At 52.0% G+C, this 15749-nt stretch overlaps 1 protein-coding gene and 1 long non-coding RNA gene across 7 annotated transcripts in view; one reads left to right on the plus strand and one right to left on the minus strand.

Moving 5' to 3' along the window:
- Nucleotides 1-6330, plus strand: part of LOC109552502 (uncharacterized) — a 41260-nt gene extending 34930 nt beyond the window's left edge. The window contains exons 3-4 of one of the 2 annotated variants that reach the window (XR_004528436.2): nucleotides 1287-1453; nucleotides 3026-6330. This is a non-coding gene — a long non-coding RNA (uncharacterized lncRNA). Of the gene's footprint in view, nucleotides 1-1286 lie in introns of both variants that reach the window. The other variant, XR_002179309.3, reaches the window with a different exon arrangement.
- On the minus strand, nucleotides 3197-15720 carry MAPK13 (mitogen-activated protein kinase 13). 5 transcript variants are annotated; one of them, XM_073810816.1, is made up of 14 exons: nucleotides 15522-15720; nucleotides 14547-14676; nucleotides 13176-13234; nucleotides 12845-12922; nucleotides 9860-9968; nucleotides 9640-9669; nucleotides 9189-9236; nucleotides 8949-9063; nucleotides 8723-8794; nucleotides 8057-8136; nucleotides 7736-7814; nucleotides 7482-7658; nucleotides 7085-7211; nucleotides 3197-3520 (listed from the first exon to the last, which is right to left on the minus strand). In XM_073810816.1, exons 1-13 carry the CDS (start codon nucleotides 15638-15640, stop codon nucleotides 7129-7131), a joined length of 1179 nt encoding a protein of 392 aa, XP_073666917.1. In that variant the 5' UTR covers nucleotides 15641-15720; the 3' UTR covers nucleotides 3197-3520; nucleotides 7085-7128. The 5 variants fall into 5 exon arrangements, with proteins under 5 accessions (XP_073666917.1, XP_019805222.1, XP_033720261.1 ...); XM_019949663.3 differs by lacking the exon at nucleotides 3197-3520 and adding an exon at nucleotides 4290-5434; XM_033864370.2 differs by lacking the exon at nucleotides 3197-3520 and having other exon boundaries at nucleotides 7084-7211.
- Nucleotides 15721-15749: the final 29 nt, after the last annotated feature.

The following is a 15749-nucleotide window of genomic DNA, read 5'->3' on the forward strand; positions in this document are numbered from 1 at the left end:
ACAATGGAAAGGTCTCAGAGACAGGCAAAGAGACCCATATATCATCTCACCTATTCTTGAAAACTCATACCTAGGCTGAACATATTAGAAGAAGTAGTTGAGCACTGGCTTAAAAAAAGGAGTGAAAAGAAGGTAGGTAGGTAAGAAGGAAGGAAGGGAGGGAGGGAGGGGGGAAGGAAGAGAGAGAGGGAGAGAGGGAAGAAAAGGAAGGGAGGGAGAAGGGATAGGAGGGAGAGTAGGAGGGAGGGAGGAAGAGAAAGAGGAAGAGAAACAGAATTTCCATTTTAAAAAATTCATCTTAAAACAACTTTCTGGAATGTTAGCAGTATTTCACAATGCAGTCATCTCATTTTGGCAGCTTGATTGATTTCCTGATTTCCAGGAAAACTGAGCTGTCATCTGGTTCCTACTTGGCGCTTTACCGACATGAATATGCAGTTCTCACAAAATGTGAAATGGCTGCTGAAGAAGTGAAATTTAATTCTTTCTGACGTATTGCTCCAAGCCCTCCACTGTCTCAAAGATAAAGAAACCCAGTGGAGAAACTTTCCTCCTCTCTCCATAAAAAAGAGAGTGAAGGTTCATTTCTTTGGGAGTTTTTCCCATGAACTAAAGGTTCTGAGCCAGTCTGTTGGGTGGGAACAGATGGGAGAAAGCACAGTGCATACCTACATAACTCAGCCAAAAGCTTGAGAGCAGCGGCCATGGGCCATGGCGTATATTTCCCAGTACTTCCAAGAGGATTGCCATCATCAGTGTGTTTTTGAGCACCTCCTGGTACAAGAACTAACATTTACTGTGCACTCTGTATGCACTTACCCCTCACCAGTCCTGTGAGGTAGACCCTTCTATTACTCCATTTTAGAGAAAGAAAATGAAGCTCAGAGAAGTAAATACCCTGCCCTCAAACACATGGTGTGATGGTTAGCTTTATGTGTCAATTTGGATAGGCTGTGTGCCCAGTTGTATCCTTAAACACTAGTCTAGATGATGCTGGAAAGAAATTTTGTAGATGTGATTAACATTTACAATCAGTTGACTTTAAGTAAAGCAGATCACCCTCTATAATGTACGTGGACCTCATCCAATTAGTTGAAGGCCTTAAGAGCAAACACTGAGGTTTCTTAGAAAAGAAGGAATCTGCCTCAAGATTGTCATAGGTATGGAAATTCTGCCTGAATTTTCAGCTTACTAGCCTGCCCTACAGATTTCAGACTTGCCAACCACTCCCCACCCAGTCACTGAGCCAGTTCCTTAAATCCATCCCCCTTCTCTCTCAACCTCAGGTCTTTTCAGATGGAAAGCTCACATTCTCAACTCCACACTCTGCTGCCTCCCAGACCCTGCATGAGAAGCTGCAGATACCAGGGTCATAAAATAAGCTGTAGTATAAGTGACTGGGGCCAGGTCTCTTGAGGACCTATGAGGGAAGATTTAACATGAAGGAGACCAGGTGAGTGGAGAAAACTGCTGTTGAGAAGGAGGAAATGACAATGTCCGGAAGATGGGGTAATCGGGGAGGGAAGAGGATGTGGTAGAGAAAATAATTAAAAATAATAGTTAATGCTTGGTGAGCCCTTCCCATGTGCCAGGTACTCTTCTGAGTGCTTCCCTTATGTTAATTTCTTTAGTATTATTATCCTTATAGATGAGGAAACTGAGGCCCAAGGTCACATGGCTGGTAAGTGGTAGAGCAGGAGGCAGTATGCCTCCAGAGCTCAACACTTAACCACCTTAGTAAACCACATAGGGAAAGAAGAGGGTAAGACAGAGGTGCCACTCTTCTGACAGAAGATAAAAAGGAGAGGCTGGATTAAGCTAGAGTTTCTAAAGCCAAGGCTGTATCCTGCTTGGCTGGAGGAAATCCACCCACTGTCTTTATGGGGGCTCCTCCTTGGAATTATACAAAAGTTCTGGGATCTTATGGACGCCACAATACGAGGAGAGTTCCTCTGATCATCAGTCTGTACTTAAAAATACTGAGCTGCTGCATCAATTAAGAATGGTGGGCTATCCATAGGAGAAACCCTGAGTAATTTCAGCCAAGACCAGGAGAATTTGCTTACGGTCCAGCCTCCCTGAGCGTACCCAGCAGCTTCCTCGTGAGTTTTGCCAGGGTGTTAACAGGGAACTGGACATAGTCCAAAAGAATGTGAGTATTAATGGGCCTCTACCTCCTTCCGGTCAGGAGAAACTGCCTAGCTAAGCCACACTGCTTCTCAAATGCACTTCCCTTCCTCACTCCCTCACCTTTTCCCCTCCCAGAGTCCTACCAAAATATTCTCAAGGGTGAGACCTTTAAGAAAACAGAGAGAAACAAGTGTGCTTCTGGGAGTTTCTTCCCTTGGCCAGTTAACACAAACCTGTCTCAAAGCCCTGCTACTTTTGTGTCCGTGATGGTTGGGGGGAACAGGGACAGTAATGCAGGGAGAGAAGAGCACGCATTGACCTCAATGTGTGCTTGTGCCACCGTTGCAGTGGAAAGAACGGTGCAGTGGTAAATAGGAGACCTGGGCCCCAGTCTCTACTCTGGGCCCAAATGTCTTCATCAGTAAAATTGTGTAGAAGGAACGCTGTGGGGTGGGGATGGGAGGATTCCACCTAGTTGAAAACTAGATATAGAGGCCTCAGCAAATTCCCTAGCGAAATGCCCCAGTCAGACCCATTCCTACCTGGACAGTAAGGTTGGGAAACACAGGGGAATGGTGGTTAGTATGTGTTCTAGGCATCCAGGTGCAGATCTGGGCATTTCCAGCATGGCTCCACGATCATGCAAGGTGGGGGGTGGGGGCACAGATGGCGGTACAATACGGGGGTTGGCTAAGACGTAGCGGAGGATTCCAAAAGTCACATTTTAGCATCTGGGACAAGCGTTTTTAACCGGGGTCCACAAACCATAGACTGTACACTGGAATTCAGAGGTCCATGAATTTGGATTGGAAAATATTACAGCTTTTAAAGGCAGCAAACTACAGTTGCATTAGCTGGGCCAGTAGAAAGCAGTACTTTTCATTTCCCTTTACAGTTGCTGCAGATATCTTGAAACATCGTTTAAACTCATTTCTACTTCAGGTTTGCAGTAGTGTGTTGGGTTCACCCCCTTGATCCTGTTATTTAATGTGTTAATAAAGAAACCCATGTACACCAAACATCACACCCTTAAATATTTTCACAACTGTATTTCAACATAACTAGCTTCCTTTGTGATCCTGTGTATTTTATTTTATGCATAGGAAAATATTTTGAGAAGGGATCCACGGCACAAAAAAGGTCAGGAGCCCCCAGACAGGGCGGAGTGGGGCCTTGTTGACACTCTGGCCCAGAGTTAGCACGGCTGCCCCGCTGAGCACAGGCTCGCACAGGAGGAACCAGGTCAGAATCCCAGCGGGCACTGCTCCAGCTCCAGGAAATCTTGGGGTAGGGGTGTGAGGCATGACAGCGACATCTTCTTTAGCTTGGTAGAGTAGCCTTGTGCCTCTGCTGCCCATTGTGAATACGGGGAAAATCACCAGCCTCTTACCTTAAATCACAGGGGGTTTAGGGAGAATGAGGACAGAAAATGTGGGGAAAAGAGGAAGAGATTCCTCGCTCCCCAGCTGTGGTTGTATCTCAGCTCAGGGACATGACTGTCCCACACCCTCCTGGAGAACAAAAGCTATTTCAATGTGCCGGGTGCAAGTTGAGCCAAGCCCTCTTTCAAGCAAGCCTCCACCCTTGCGGGCACTGGGACATCTGAGCACACCGGGCTCTCCTTGCAAGGGCAGTTCCTCCATCTCTGCCTTTCCATGTGCTGCCCTTCACTGGGAGCAGTGCCACCCCCATTTCATGCCAGGCTAGCCCTTCCGCAAGTGACACAAATTGCCAGGCCCCAGCGATAGGTCCAGGCTGCCTTGGGAGAGGAGCTGTGCCTTTGTGCGAAGACACCCTTCATTTCACAAAGGAGGGAATCAAGGGCACGATCGCTGTTACCTCTCTCCAGTTCCCGAGTCTGGCTTCCTTATCTCTGTCAAGACCTTTTGAGCTGCCCCACTGGCCACAGGGCAAAGCTCAACCCTGTCCATCAAGGGCCAGGGGCAAAAGACCTGCAGGCCAACTGTGAGAGTAACTGAGCCCAGAACCCCAAGCTCAGCCCCTTTTCCCCACCCAGCCTGAGAATGGACTCATTTCCTGTCACTCTGGCCAGGTGCTCACAGGGTAAGGCAGAGCCCACGAACCCCTTCACACTGCTCAGCACCTTCACCTCCCTCTGGAGAAACTTCCCAAGTTTGAGATAATTGTAGAGAAGGGGCTGAGGTGACACACACAAGTTTAATTCTGGGTGGGGGATGGACTGGAGGACACTGAGGGATGATGGGGAGAGGCCTGGGAGTTTGAGAGCCTGAGATTTTCAGGGGAAAAAGTCTTAAGGTACAGGCCAAGGCACCCACTTCTGCTTCCTGCTGGATTCTCTGCTGCCCTGGATACCATGCTGGTCTGATCTGGGCAGAGAAATGACCAACAGGCCCCTGGGACATCATTCATTCATAGATGTTTGTTCCAATCAGGGGCTCACAGTGGGCAATGGGGAGGGAAAGCAGAACCGTACACACTGTAAATGCTGTTCATAGAGGGCGAGGGGCAGAGGGAGGAAGCTGCCCATTCTCTGATGGAGGGTGATGGAGAATGACTTCCTGGAGGGAGGCCTGAGGCAAAGTCTTGAGGGAATAAGGAGGAGAAGGAGGGAGGGACTTCTCCACAGAGGCTTTGAAAGAAGCCCAAGCTCCAGGCCTGCTTGGGGAAAAGCAGTATTGGGACCTGCATACTGGGCTGCACTAGGCAAAGAGGCTTCTGTGCATGCTGGCCGTCAGGAGAAAGGGGGTCCTGCGGTTAAGCACACTTGGCAAGTTCTGGATTAAACAATGTTGAACAGTTCTCCTCACTGCAGGACTTGTCAGAACCTTTAACCTGTTAATGAGCCTCATGGTGTTGTATCCCAGGGCTGGTGTTCCTTGGCAGGCCATGCTGGCATAGGGAAAACGGGAGGCAGTAGGAGTAGATGAGTTTAGAGAATGCAGGGGACTTTGAATACCAGGCCAAGAAGGCTAGACTTCCCTTGGGACTATTGAGGAGTCTCAGAAGACAATTCACTGAAGGATTTAGACTAAGGGGACGGTGGCAGTTTAGTCAGCAGCAAGGTCAGAGCCCCTCCCTCGACCCACTCCTCTCTCCTGGATAGGAGGGCCACTCCTTGGGAGAGAAAACAGGGTCCTTGGACACAGGCAGCAGTGAAGAAGCTCAGAGACAGGCTAGAAGGGCGGGGAAGCTGGCAACCCTTGATTCCAGGCTTGGGTTGACGGCCTTTGGCACAGTGTTCGAGGCTGCCGTGGTTCAAATCCTGGCTTTACCACTTTCTCACTGTGGGTATCTCTCTGGAGCCTCAAGCTTTTTCTTTTTCCTTTTAAAAATAGACATTATCTTTTAGCGCAGGTTTAGGTTTACAGAAAAATTGTGCCAGAAGTACAGAAGGTTCCATATACTCTCTCCCTCCCACCCCCATGGTTTCCCCTAATATTAAATATTAACATCTTACATTAATGTGGTACATTTATTACAACTGATGGACCAATATTGGTACATTATTATTAAAGAAAGTCCATAGTTTACTTGAGGGTTCACTCACTGTGTTGTACAGTTCCACTAGTTTTGACAAATGCATAATGTCGTGTATCTACAATGACATCACTGCCCTAAAAATGCCCTGACTGAGCCTCAGTTTTAACGTCTCTAAAATGAGAGTGTGAAAGTCATCTAAAGCCCCCCAGTCTCCCATTGTAGGTTTCTAATTTAGGCCTTTTGACAAATTAAGTGGTACTGAAATCAACTAAATGTTTCTCTAAATGTGGTCAGATATCCATCAGAATCACTGGGCTTGGGTTGAGGTGAAGGGGTCCTCATTCAAACGTTCTAGGGTCTCAACCCCAGACCTGCTAAATCAAAATCCCAGGGGCTGGGCCCAGGAATCTGCATATTAACCAGGCCCTGGTGCATAGGGAAGTTTGAGACCTGAACAGAGTTACTGAACAGAAGGATCCAATCTGTTGTCAGGTTAAAGCTCAGGAGAGATGTACAATTCCCAAAAGGGGGAAGGAGTAGAACCGTTTTCCTGGAAAAAGCCCATTTCTGCCTTCTGCAGCTCCCAGTCAGCAAGCCTGCTGTTTCATATCTTGACTACTGATCACTCACCCAAAATAACCTGCATGCGATGTCTCACCAGCTGCAGCTCTCTCTGCAACTCCCTTAATTTAGCAGCCAAACACGTTTGGCTCCACAACAAAGGGGCTCTGGGATGGGGCCCCTCCCTCATGGCCATCTGTAGTGGGTTGAAAAATGTGCCCCCAAAATTCATGCCCACCCAGAACCTCAGAATGTGACTTTATTTGAAAATGAGATAGTTGCAGATGTAATTACTAAGGATTAAGATGAGATCACACTGGATCAGGGTGGGTCCTAAATTCAGTGACTGATGTTCTTACAAGATCAGCCGAAGACAGAGATACACAGAGCAGAGAAGGCCCTGTGAAGACAGAGGCAGAGACAGGGGTGATGCAGCTATAAGCCAAAGAACACCAAAGATTCCAAGAGCCACCAGAAGCTAAAAAGAGGCCAGGAGGGATTCTTCCCTAGAACCTTCGAAGGGAACATGGCCCTGCCAACACCTGGATTTCAGACTACCAGCCTCCAGAACTGTGAGAATAAATTTCTATCATTTTAAGCCACCCAGTTTGTGATCATTTGTTACAGCAGCCCTAGCAAACTAATACACCATCACTGCCGTAGACTCCTGCCCCAGTTCAGCCCCACTACAGCCATGAAGGTAAGGACCCCACACACAGGCGATTCTCCAGATGGGCGCTTTAATATGGCCAGTTATGATCATAGCTATTTTCTCCCAACCAACACCTCTGAATTCTGGATCTCCTAGGCCTGTTTCCTACACAAGGACAAGGGTTCTCTGTCCTCTGCTTGGAAGGCTATATAATCCAAGACGGGTTAAAGCTTCAATAAATAAATATTGGTCCCAGGGGCAGTGCCTGGCGGGTGGTACCATGTGGCCATTCCTGGGCTCAGCCGAGGGTCGGGCTAGACGGGTCACTGCAGCTTCATGCCACTCCGGCGCCGAGAGTCCTTCCGGGCGATGGGGCTGAAGTTCACAATCTCCTTGTAAATGTGGTCTGAGAAAGACAGGGTGGTTCAAGGGGTACGGGGTGCTGAGGGCAAGAGAGAGCCCCCCTCTCCCAACAGACATAGTGTGGAGCAGAAAGTCAGCTCAGCGCAGGGAGAAAGAAGTGCACACAGGAGACGATATTCGCTCAGAGAGAAAGAGGTGATAGTCTCCAGGAGGGGGTTGGGACCGGCTGAGGGCAGGCAGGAAAACGAAGCAGGCAGAGGAGAGGGGTGCTGCAGGCAGAGAGAGGAAGCAGCCCGAGGCCCCGAGCCCTTACGCTTCCATTCATCCACTGTGAGTTTCTCCTGTTCTAAGAAATCATCAAATGGCTGCTGGGCCTCTGTTTCCTCCTCAGGGTCCCGGCAGGATTCAAAGAAGGGGTGGGTGAGGGCCTGAGAGGCGGTCAGGCGCTTGTCCATGTCCAGCTCCAGCATCTTCTCCAGCAGGTCTGCAGCTGCGGTCACAGAGTGTGAGCCTCACACGCCATGGAGAGCCCGCCCGCTGAGACAGACTGCAGGTCCCAAGACTCACCCTGGGGGCTGGCATGCTGGAAGAGCTGAGAGAAATCCTTCTTGGGGGTTTGTGGCAGGGACTGGATGTAGGATTTTGCCTGGAAGACAGAAAAGCACTGAATAATCCCCAGTTGTCAGCCCCTCAGGGCTTAGGCCATGGGGTATAGAGCAGGGACCCCAGAAAAGCCCCTGAGCGGGGCTGAAGGCTCAGGTCCGAATCCAAAGTGAGATGAAGGCAAGAGCCCTTGCCAGGGCAGAGGCGAGGCGCAGCCTGCAGCCCACCTGGGCCTGGTCAGCCAAGCGCACAGCCCTGGCCAGCCTGGGCCCATCTGCCACTCACCGCTTTGTCATTCAACTTCTGCACAAACTCAGCGTCCGGCACCCCCGTCACTTTCAGGATCTGCGTCAGCTGGTCCAGGTCTTGGCAGGTTAAGGCTCAGCCTCACTCCCTGTGGGTGGGTCTGAAGCTGCCCTTCCTGCTGCCCCTCCATCAGGCCCACCCAGCACTGTGGACCATCCAGGTTCCAGACACTCACCTCCTCCTGCTTTTAGGAGGGGAGGTTCATCCTTCAGGACTCAGGTCTCTGGAAGGCTTCCTACCTGCCAGGCTGGGTAAAGGGTCCCTCCCTACAAATGCTCCTGCATGTGCCACCTTCCTGGCCTCATCCCGCTCAGTCACCTCCATCCATTTCTCTGTGTACTCCCCCCCACACCCTCGCACTCTGAGTTTGGCAGGGAGACCCACATCTTCTCCTTAATCCCTGCACAGCACACACAGGTGCCCAGTTTCAGGTGTGTGGTGCCAAAACGTCAAGCATTTTCTGCATTTGTGTGTTGGAATGACAGGTGACTAGTTCCCATCACTTTGCTTCTCTGTACTTTAAAGTTGTTCCACAGGGAGCATGTATCACTTTCACATTAAGAAAAAAAGAGAGATTTAAATAATAAAGTGTCTGTTGAAGGAATGAATCCCTGGATGCAGTTTGCCTTTTCCAGCAAAGGATACAATCTTTCCCCTTGAACAGAGTTTTCCCCGTCAGCATCTCCGCCATGATACAGCCCACAGACCAGATGTCCACTGCAGAGGGAGGGGGAGGAAGTGTCACCTGGACCAGCTGACCAAGACCCGGCAGTCACCAAGAGTCAACCCAGAGTCACCAAGACAGCCTTGAGGAAGCTGTCAGAGAAGAACCCCAGCCCCATCCCCCTCCCCCGGGCAGCGGACCACTGACCAGTCTGGTTGTAGTGCATCCAGCGGAGGATCACCTCAGGGGCCCGGTACCAGCGGGTCACCACATAGCCGGTCATCTCTGCATCTGCTTGCCGTGCCAACCCAAAATCCAAAATCTATGGCTCGGGGCACATAGGAAAAAGGAGCTCGCTTAAGAGAGGCTCCCCGAGCAGCTTCTGGGGGCTCCTATTGGAGAGGGGCCCACCCCAACCCCAGGCTGGCCCTGCCTGGGCCCACTCACCTTCAGCTCACAATCCTCATTGACAGCAAGGTTGCCTGGCTTCAGGTCCTAGATGAGACAAGAGATGGAGCACTGGGCAGAGGCAGAGGTGGGCGCTGTCCCCACTCGGCTGCCAGCCAGCGTGTGACCTTGGCCAGGCCCCTGCCCCTCTCTCTGGGTTCTGGTCTCCTGTGCAGAATGAGGGTTGGACTAGGTGTCCTCTAGGGCCCATCCAGCTCTAAAATGCCTCTCGGAGCCTGAAACACCCAGCTCAGGGCTTGCTTTGTTGGCAAAAATTTCCCAGAAAGTTCCCCAGAACACAGCAATTCTTCTGAGCAGGTCTTCCTGGGCCAAGCCTAGATCTGAAAAATCCACTTTCCCTGCTTCCTCCACCTCCTGGAACCCCCTAACCCTAACCCTAGCCCCCAGGGGTGGGCGGGGCCTCTGGGGATGTAGCAGAGAAAGCACTCACCCTGTGGATGACCCCAGCTGAGTGGATGTACTGTGTTGGGGAGAGAAGAAGAAGGGTAAATCCAGTGCCCGGCTTTTGCACCAGGTGTTGCAGGCTGGCTCAGAGATCTCCTCTGCCTTGTCATGGTGTGCTCTCCCAGCCTTCAAGGTCTAGCCTCCCCCAAACCCCAGGTCTCAACACCAAGCCCCCCTCCCCTGCCATCTTGCAGGCTCCCACCCACCTTAAGACCTTTGAGCATCTGATACACCAGGTACTGGATCTTGTCCTCACCGAACTCCATTCCCATGATCTTCTGCAGGTCCATTTGCATGAAGGGCATCACCAGGTAGCTGCAAGTCATGAGGACTTCTTGAACATCCCCAGCCCCACCCAGCTCCAGGTCTGAGCTCAGAGGAGGGCAAGGGGCTGGGCAGAACAGAGGCCTTAGGGATGACCTTCATGTGCAGAAAGAACCAGCCCCACCACAGCCAGCCAGACCCCCATGCAGTGGGCCTCCTGACTCCTGGCTCCCAGCCTGGCCCTGGTGGCTGCCCTGTTGGCAGAGCTCAGGGTACGTATTTCAGCTGGAGCTGTGCTCAGGGAAAACAAATGGAGCAGTGCTCCCTCTCTTCAAAGGTGCCCTCTGCTTGCCCTCCTCCACGCCCCACAGAAAGCCACTGCTGTGAGTTAGAAACATTTGCCGGTGTTTCCTTCTGCTTCTGTACAAATATTTCCTCCCCCAGAGGGTCATGCCCCGCCAACATGGCTCCTCAAACATACAAAAATGTCCTCCTTCCAAGAAGGAAACAATAAAAGTTTCCAGGAGGGTGAAGAAGGAAGAAGGAGGTAGCTGAGCCAACACACCCTCTTAATGGGATTGCAAAACAGGTGGAAGTCAGCAAAATGTAACTGTTACTCAAGGCAGTGATAGCAAAGTCCAGAACAAAAAAGGATAAAGATTTAGGAAGGAATTAAAAAAAAAAAAAAAAAGGATGTGGAAGCCATCTCCCTGAGCCTGTGACTTTTGAAGTCTCCCCCCACCTGACTGCACCCCCGCTTCCCGCCTCCACCCCCCCAGCACGGGGACCCTGCTCCATGCACAGACCCTTCCCCACCTTTGTGTTTCACCTCTGCGTGGACCCTGATTCTTTCTTCTCAGCTGACAAACTTGCTGAAGTCTCTCTGTGATACAACCGCCTTCCCTTGCTTAACCTTGTTTCTTCAAGTAACCACCCCTTCTCTCTCTTTCCCTCCCGATCAAACTTCTAGAACGAGCGGTCCTCACCTCTTGATCCCACTGCCTTAACATCCAGTCCCCTGATAACTTGGCATCTGCTCCCACCCCACCAGCCCAACACATAACGCCCATGGCTCCGGTTCTTTATATTCAAAGTTTTGCAAAGCCTAACACTCCCTCAAAATTCTCTGCTGCTTCTACCTCTAGTCAGGCTCTGTCTGTTCATCCTCTTATACCTTTTCTTTAGTGTTGATACCTTTTTTTTTGGCTGCTCCGGGTCTTAGTCTCGGCACACAGGATCTTCGTTACAGCGCGCGGGATCTTAGTTACGGCATGCGGGCTTAGTTGCAGCATGCAGGCTCTTAGTTGCGGCATGCATGCAGGATCTAGTTCCCCAACCAGGGATCGAACCCAGGCCCCCTGCACTGGAAGTGCAGAGTCTTAGCCACTGGACCACCAGGGAAGTCCCTTTAGTGTTGATACCTTAATGAACAGTATCGAATCATGTTCTACACTAGCCTGTCCCTGGGCTCTGGCTATCATCCACTGGTGATTATTCTGGTCCAAATCCACATCCCTAGCCCAGACCTTCCTAAACTCCAGGTTTATTTGCAGCTGCTGATTAAACACTGGAATGTTCATAGGCTGTTCAAAAGTGAAGTGTCCAAAATGGAGCTCACTATCTTTCTCCCAAGATCTGTTTTTCCTCCACCTTGTATTCTGAGCAGGAACCTGGCACCCCCTGACATATGCCACCTCTCCCAGCCACTGCATCACAAGGGGTACAACATTCTGACAGTCCTGCCTCTCGATGGGTGTCAAGTCTGCTCTCAGGACCCCATCACCTCTACTTTATTTGGATCAAGGTCGGGGTCTTGAACACTACCCTCCAGGTTTCCTACCTCCCAGAGTTGCTCCCTGCTCCTTTCTTGCTGCCGCCAGAGGGTATCCCCAAAATCTGATCTGACCACATCACAGCATCTCCCTGCTCAAAACCTCTACAGACCTGAGGATGCCTGTAGGATCAATTCTGGTCTCAGCCTGACCAAACCAGCCTCTGGTCTCCACTAGCCACACTGCACTTGTCAATACTGCCCAAACGGCCCAGCCTCTTTCAGGCATCATGGCCTTTGCCCATGCAGTTCCTTCTACCTGGGCTCCCTTCAGCCCCTTCTACCTCAGGCAAATGTCAACTTATCCTTCAGGACTGAGTTCAAAGTTTTCTCCTCTGTGAAGCCCGCTGAGGCAGCTTGTAATTTCTGGCTCTCTATCCAGACCTAGAGTACTGACCACCACTGTCAGTATTCACTACTGTCAGCCCCCGAGGTCCACTTTAAACTCCCAATGCTTGGGCTTCCCTGGTGGCTCAGTGGTTAAGAATCCGCCTGCCAATGCAGGGGACTCGGGTTCGAGCCCTGGTCCGGGAAGATCCCACATGCCGCAGAGCAACTAAGCCCGTGCGCCACAACTACTGAGCCTGCGCTCTAGAGCCCACGAGCCACAACTACTGAGCCCATGTGCCACAACTATTGAAGCCCACACGCCTAGAGCCCGTGCTCCACAAGAGAAGCCACCACAATGAGAAGCCCGCTCACCGCAACGAAGAGTAGCTGCTGTTCGTGGCAACAAAGACCCGATGCAGCCAAAAATAAATAAATGAATTTATTAAAAAAAAAAATTCCCAATGCTAAGCCCAGCAGCTGGCATTATAGGGAAAAAAACCCATTCAAAATCACTGCATTAAATTGAAAACGAAAGCATCCTAACAAAGAGACCTGCAGCTGCATTTGAAACAGGACTGAAAAAAAAATCCACCTTCCCAAAGCTTCCTATATTTTACACCAGGTACTGCGCTAGCAAAGCCGTGCATTTAGCAACTAAATTTTCTCGTTTTATGTGACTCTGATAAACATCCCATCAGCTAGAGGTAGCCAAGGCTTCCTGATCCTCGCTTCATGCTAGGAAGAGCCCCAAGGTCCAGATCCACACCTGCGTCCCCAGGAAATGGTGAGGTAGGTTGATGCAAACCCTGTGGGGACTGGCAACGATGTCTCTTTGGTGGTAAAGCTGGGTAAAGCAATGCAGATGAGCAGACAGCTCTGTGTCAGGCAAGGTCCATATAAAGCCCCTCCCACCTCTTCCTGCCGGCCTTTCTCTCCACCCTTGGCTGAAAGAATCTCTCCGCAGCCCAGAGGCACAGGGACTCCTGGGGCAGGAAGCTCCCCTACCCAGAAGAGAGAATCTGGACCCTCCCCTTACTTGCTCCCCAGTGTCAAGTAAAGCCTGCAAATGTCCTGGAACCCAGCGCAGCCCGACTCACAAATCATGAAAGTTGCGCAGGGAAGAGGCTGGGGTGAAGACATCCAGGAGTCCGATGACCTGGGGAGAAGGTTGCCAGTGAGGACTGGGCAGCCGCTGCAGCCCTCTGCTCCCCTCCTCTGGGGCCCCAGGCCTGCACAGGACCACCTGCCCTTTCCTAAAACACCATCTCCAGCGGGAGGCAGGTTCCCAGCCTTCTGGGAAGCAGTAAAAGGGGCAGAGGTGGAAGAGGAATTCCTCTAATTGGGAGGGAGTTTGCAGTGCACAGTGATGGAGAGTCAGGCTGGGGGGAAGGGGAGGTGGACACTCCTGTGCTCACTGACCCCAAGTCTGGTGTTCCGGACAAGCAGCACAAACCCACTCTCAACTCAAGCAGGGAGCCACAAGTGGTGAAAGGAATCAAGGAGGAAACAGAGAAGGGGTCTTCCAGCCAGCAGGCTCCCTGCCCTTGACCTTGGGTCTCTCACCACATCCAACCTTTCCTGCCAGAGGGCTGGTTCAGAGCTGGGGGCAAGATTACCCTGGCTGGAGGCCATGGGGAGGGGTTTGCTGAAGAGGAATGGGGCTTAAAACGTGAACAATATTTTGAAATCATTATGTTAAATGCTTACCTTCCAATCTAGGTATCCTGCAGAAAAGCCTGGGCTCCAGGCCCAGCACTGGGTCATTAGTCTTCCTAGACAGGGTAGTCTAGAGGTCAGGCCCTGGGGCCTGGAGCCAGGTTGGGTAGGGTCAAATTCTAGCTCTGCCACCGACTAACCATTTAACCTGTGAGTCTTTCTGTGCCTCAGTTTCCCCATCTGTATATGGGGGTAATAGTACTTATGTGATATTGTGAGGATTAAACAAGTTAGTTTATGCAAATTTCTTAGAACTGTGCCTGACACATAATAAGCGCTCGTAAGTATCGATTATTCTTGTTGTTATTATGTGGAAACAACACTAACCAGGATTCTGGGCACCACCTCTTAGATCTAGAACAACTACGAAGTTCCTCTGTGCCTATTTCCTCGTAACAGTGAGACAGTAAGTTCGCACCTCACGGAGTTTGCTCTGCTCCACTGCCAAAAATGCCCTTTGCACCCTTCCTGGGAAGTAGGCAGGGTGGGTCCTGGCACCTGATTTTAATAATTAGGTGAGGAACAAGGATCAAAGGAGCAGGGAGGAGATTCCCCTTCTGCTGGCCCTGTTATGAGTTCCCTGCACCCTCGTGGGCCATCTCCTGTGTGTGCCACACACGCACACACACACACACACGCACACGCACACGCACACACACACGCGCGCGCGCGCGCAGGGGCCTGGTCAGGACCCTCTGTGGGGCTGCCCTCCACTCCCTGCCTCCCAGAAGCAGCCCCCAGGCCCAGCCTACGTTCTCATGCTGCATGTGCTTCAGCAGCAGCAGCTCGCGATAGGCCCGCTTGGCAAAGATCTCAGACTGGAAGGGCCGGCTCAGTTTCTTGATGGCCACCTTCTCCCCTGACTGCTTCTCGATGGCTGAGCTGTAGGGTCAAAGGCAGGTCAGCAGCCAGTGGCTCCCCATCACAACCCCGGGACTCCAGATCCTGGGTGGTCACTCCCAGGCCATCTAGGAAGCTATGGCCATCCTCACCCCAATCCCTCTTGGCCAGCAGTCTAAGCTGGGAGGAACTGATGCCCACCACCTGGGATGTGAGTGAGCCGCTGACAGCACAGTGGAGCTGGGAGAAGGGGGAGACAGCAGGCAGAATCTGAGAGAGGTGCACTGCCCCTGGGTCAGACACAGGTTAATGCCAACAGGATCCTGAGCAACTTGGCAAGTCACTTCTTGTTTGGGCCTCAGTGTACCCATTTGTAACAATGGGGATTCGCCTGGATGAACTCTGGGGTCCTCTGTAAGGTTCAAGTCCTGGAGAAACAGATCCAGTCCTAATTCAACCCACAGAAACTCCCACCAAGCCGGTAAGAAAAGAGAGATGGCGCCTGGAGTGGCCCTAGGCCAGCCTCCAGAGCCTGAGGCTCCTGCTGCTGCTCTATTTCACTGCCCAGCTTGCCGCTTCCTCCCAGCTCCAGGCCTCTGCCCCGGAAAGGCACCCGCGAAGTTATTCCAAGCCCGCAGGGCTCCGGGCCTTGGGGTCCTCCATCAAGGTGGTGGGCGCACAGCCTCGAGCGCCAGCAGGAGAGGCGACACCGGAGGCGGGTCCGGGAAGGGGGTTATTGGCTGGGCCCCGGCTCTTCCGGAGGCTCCACCCGCCTGGGCGGGTGTCCCGGTGCCTGGGCGCCCACCATAGTTCCACCCCGATGCCCCAGGCACACACCGCCCCCCACCCCGTGCCCGCACGCCGGCGCACAGGCCCGGGGGTCTCACCACACGGCGCCGTAGGCCCCGCTGCCTACGTGCGTCAGGGACACGTAGGTCTTGGGCAGCTCCCAGGCGGTCTTGTTGACGTCCTGCTTGTAGAAGCCCTTTTTCCAGGTGAAGTTCATCCTGGGCACTCAATCTCGGCGGCCCCAGCGCGATGGGTACGTTCGCGGCCCGCCAGGCTCCCAGCACCCGCCCCCGCCCGCGGTCCCCGCGGTCCCCGCGGTGCCCGCC

This window comes from Tursiops truncatus, chromosome 10 (genome assembly GCF_011762595.2).
Source record: "Tursiops truncatus isolate mTurTru1 chromosome 10, mTurTru1.mat.Y, whole genome shotgun sequence".
In the NCBI taxonomy this organism is placed as follows: Eukaryota; Metazoa; Chordata; class Mammalia; order Artiodactyla; family Delphinidae; genus Tursiops; species Tursiops truncatus.

Excerpts from the sequence above, each read along its gene's own strand:
- MAPK13 (XM_073810816.1), bottom strand. The coding sequence starts at position 15,640 with ATGAACTTCACCTGGAAAAAGGGCTTCTACAAGCAGGACGTCAACAAG. Across the intron at positions 9,969-12,844 it reads ACCATTTCCTGGGGACGCAG|CTACCTGGTGATGCCCTTCA; the intron begins GTGTGGATCTGG and ends CATGACTTGCAG. Across the intron at positions 9,670-9,859 it reads AGATGCTCAAAGGTCTTAAG|TACATCCACTCAGCTGGGGT; the intron begins GTGGGTGGGAGC and ends TCCCCAACACAG.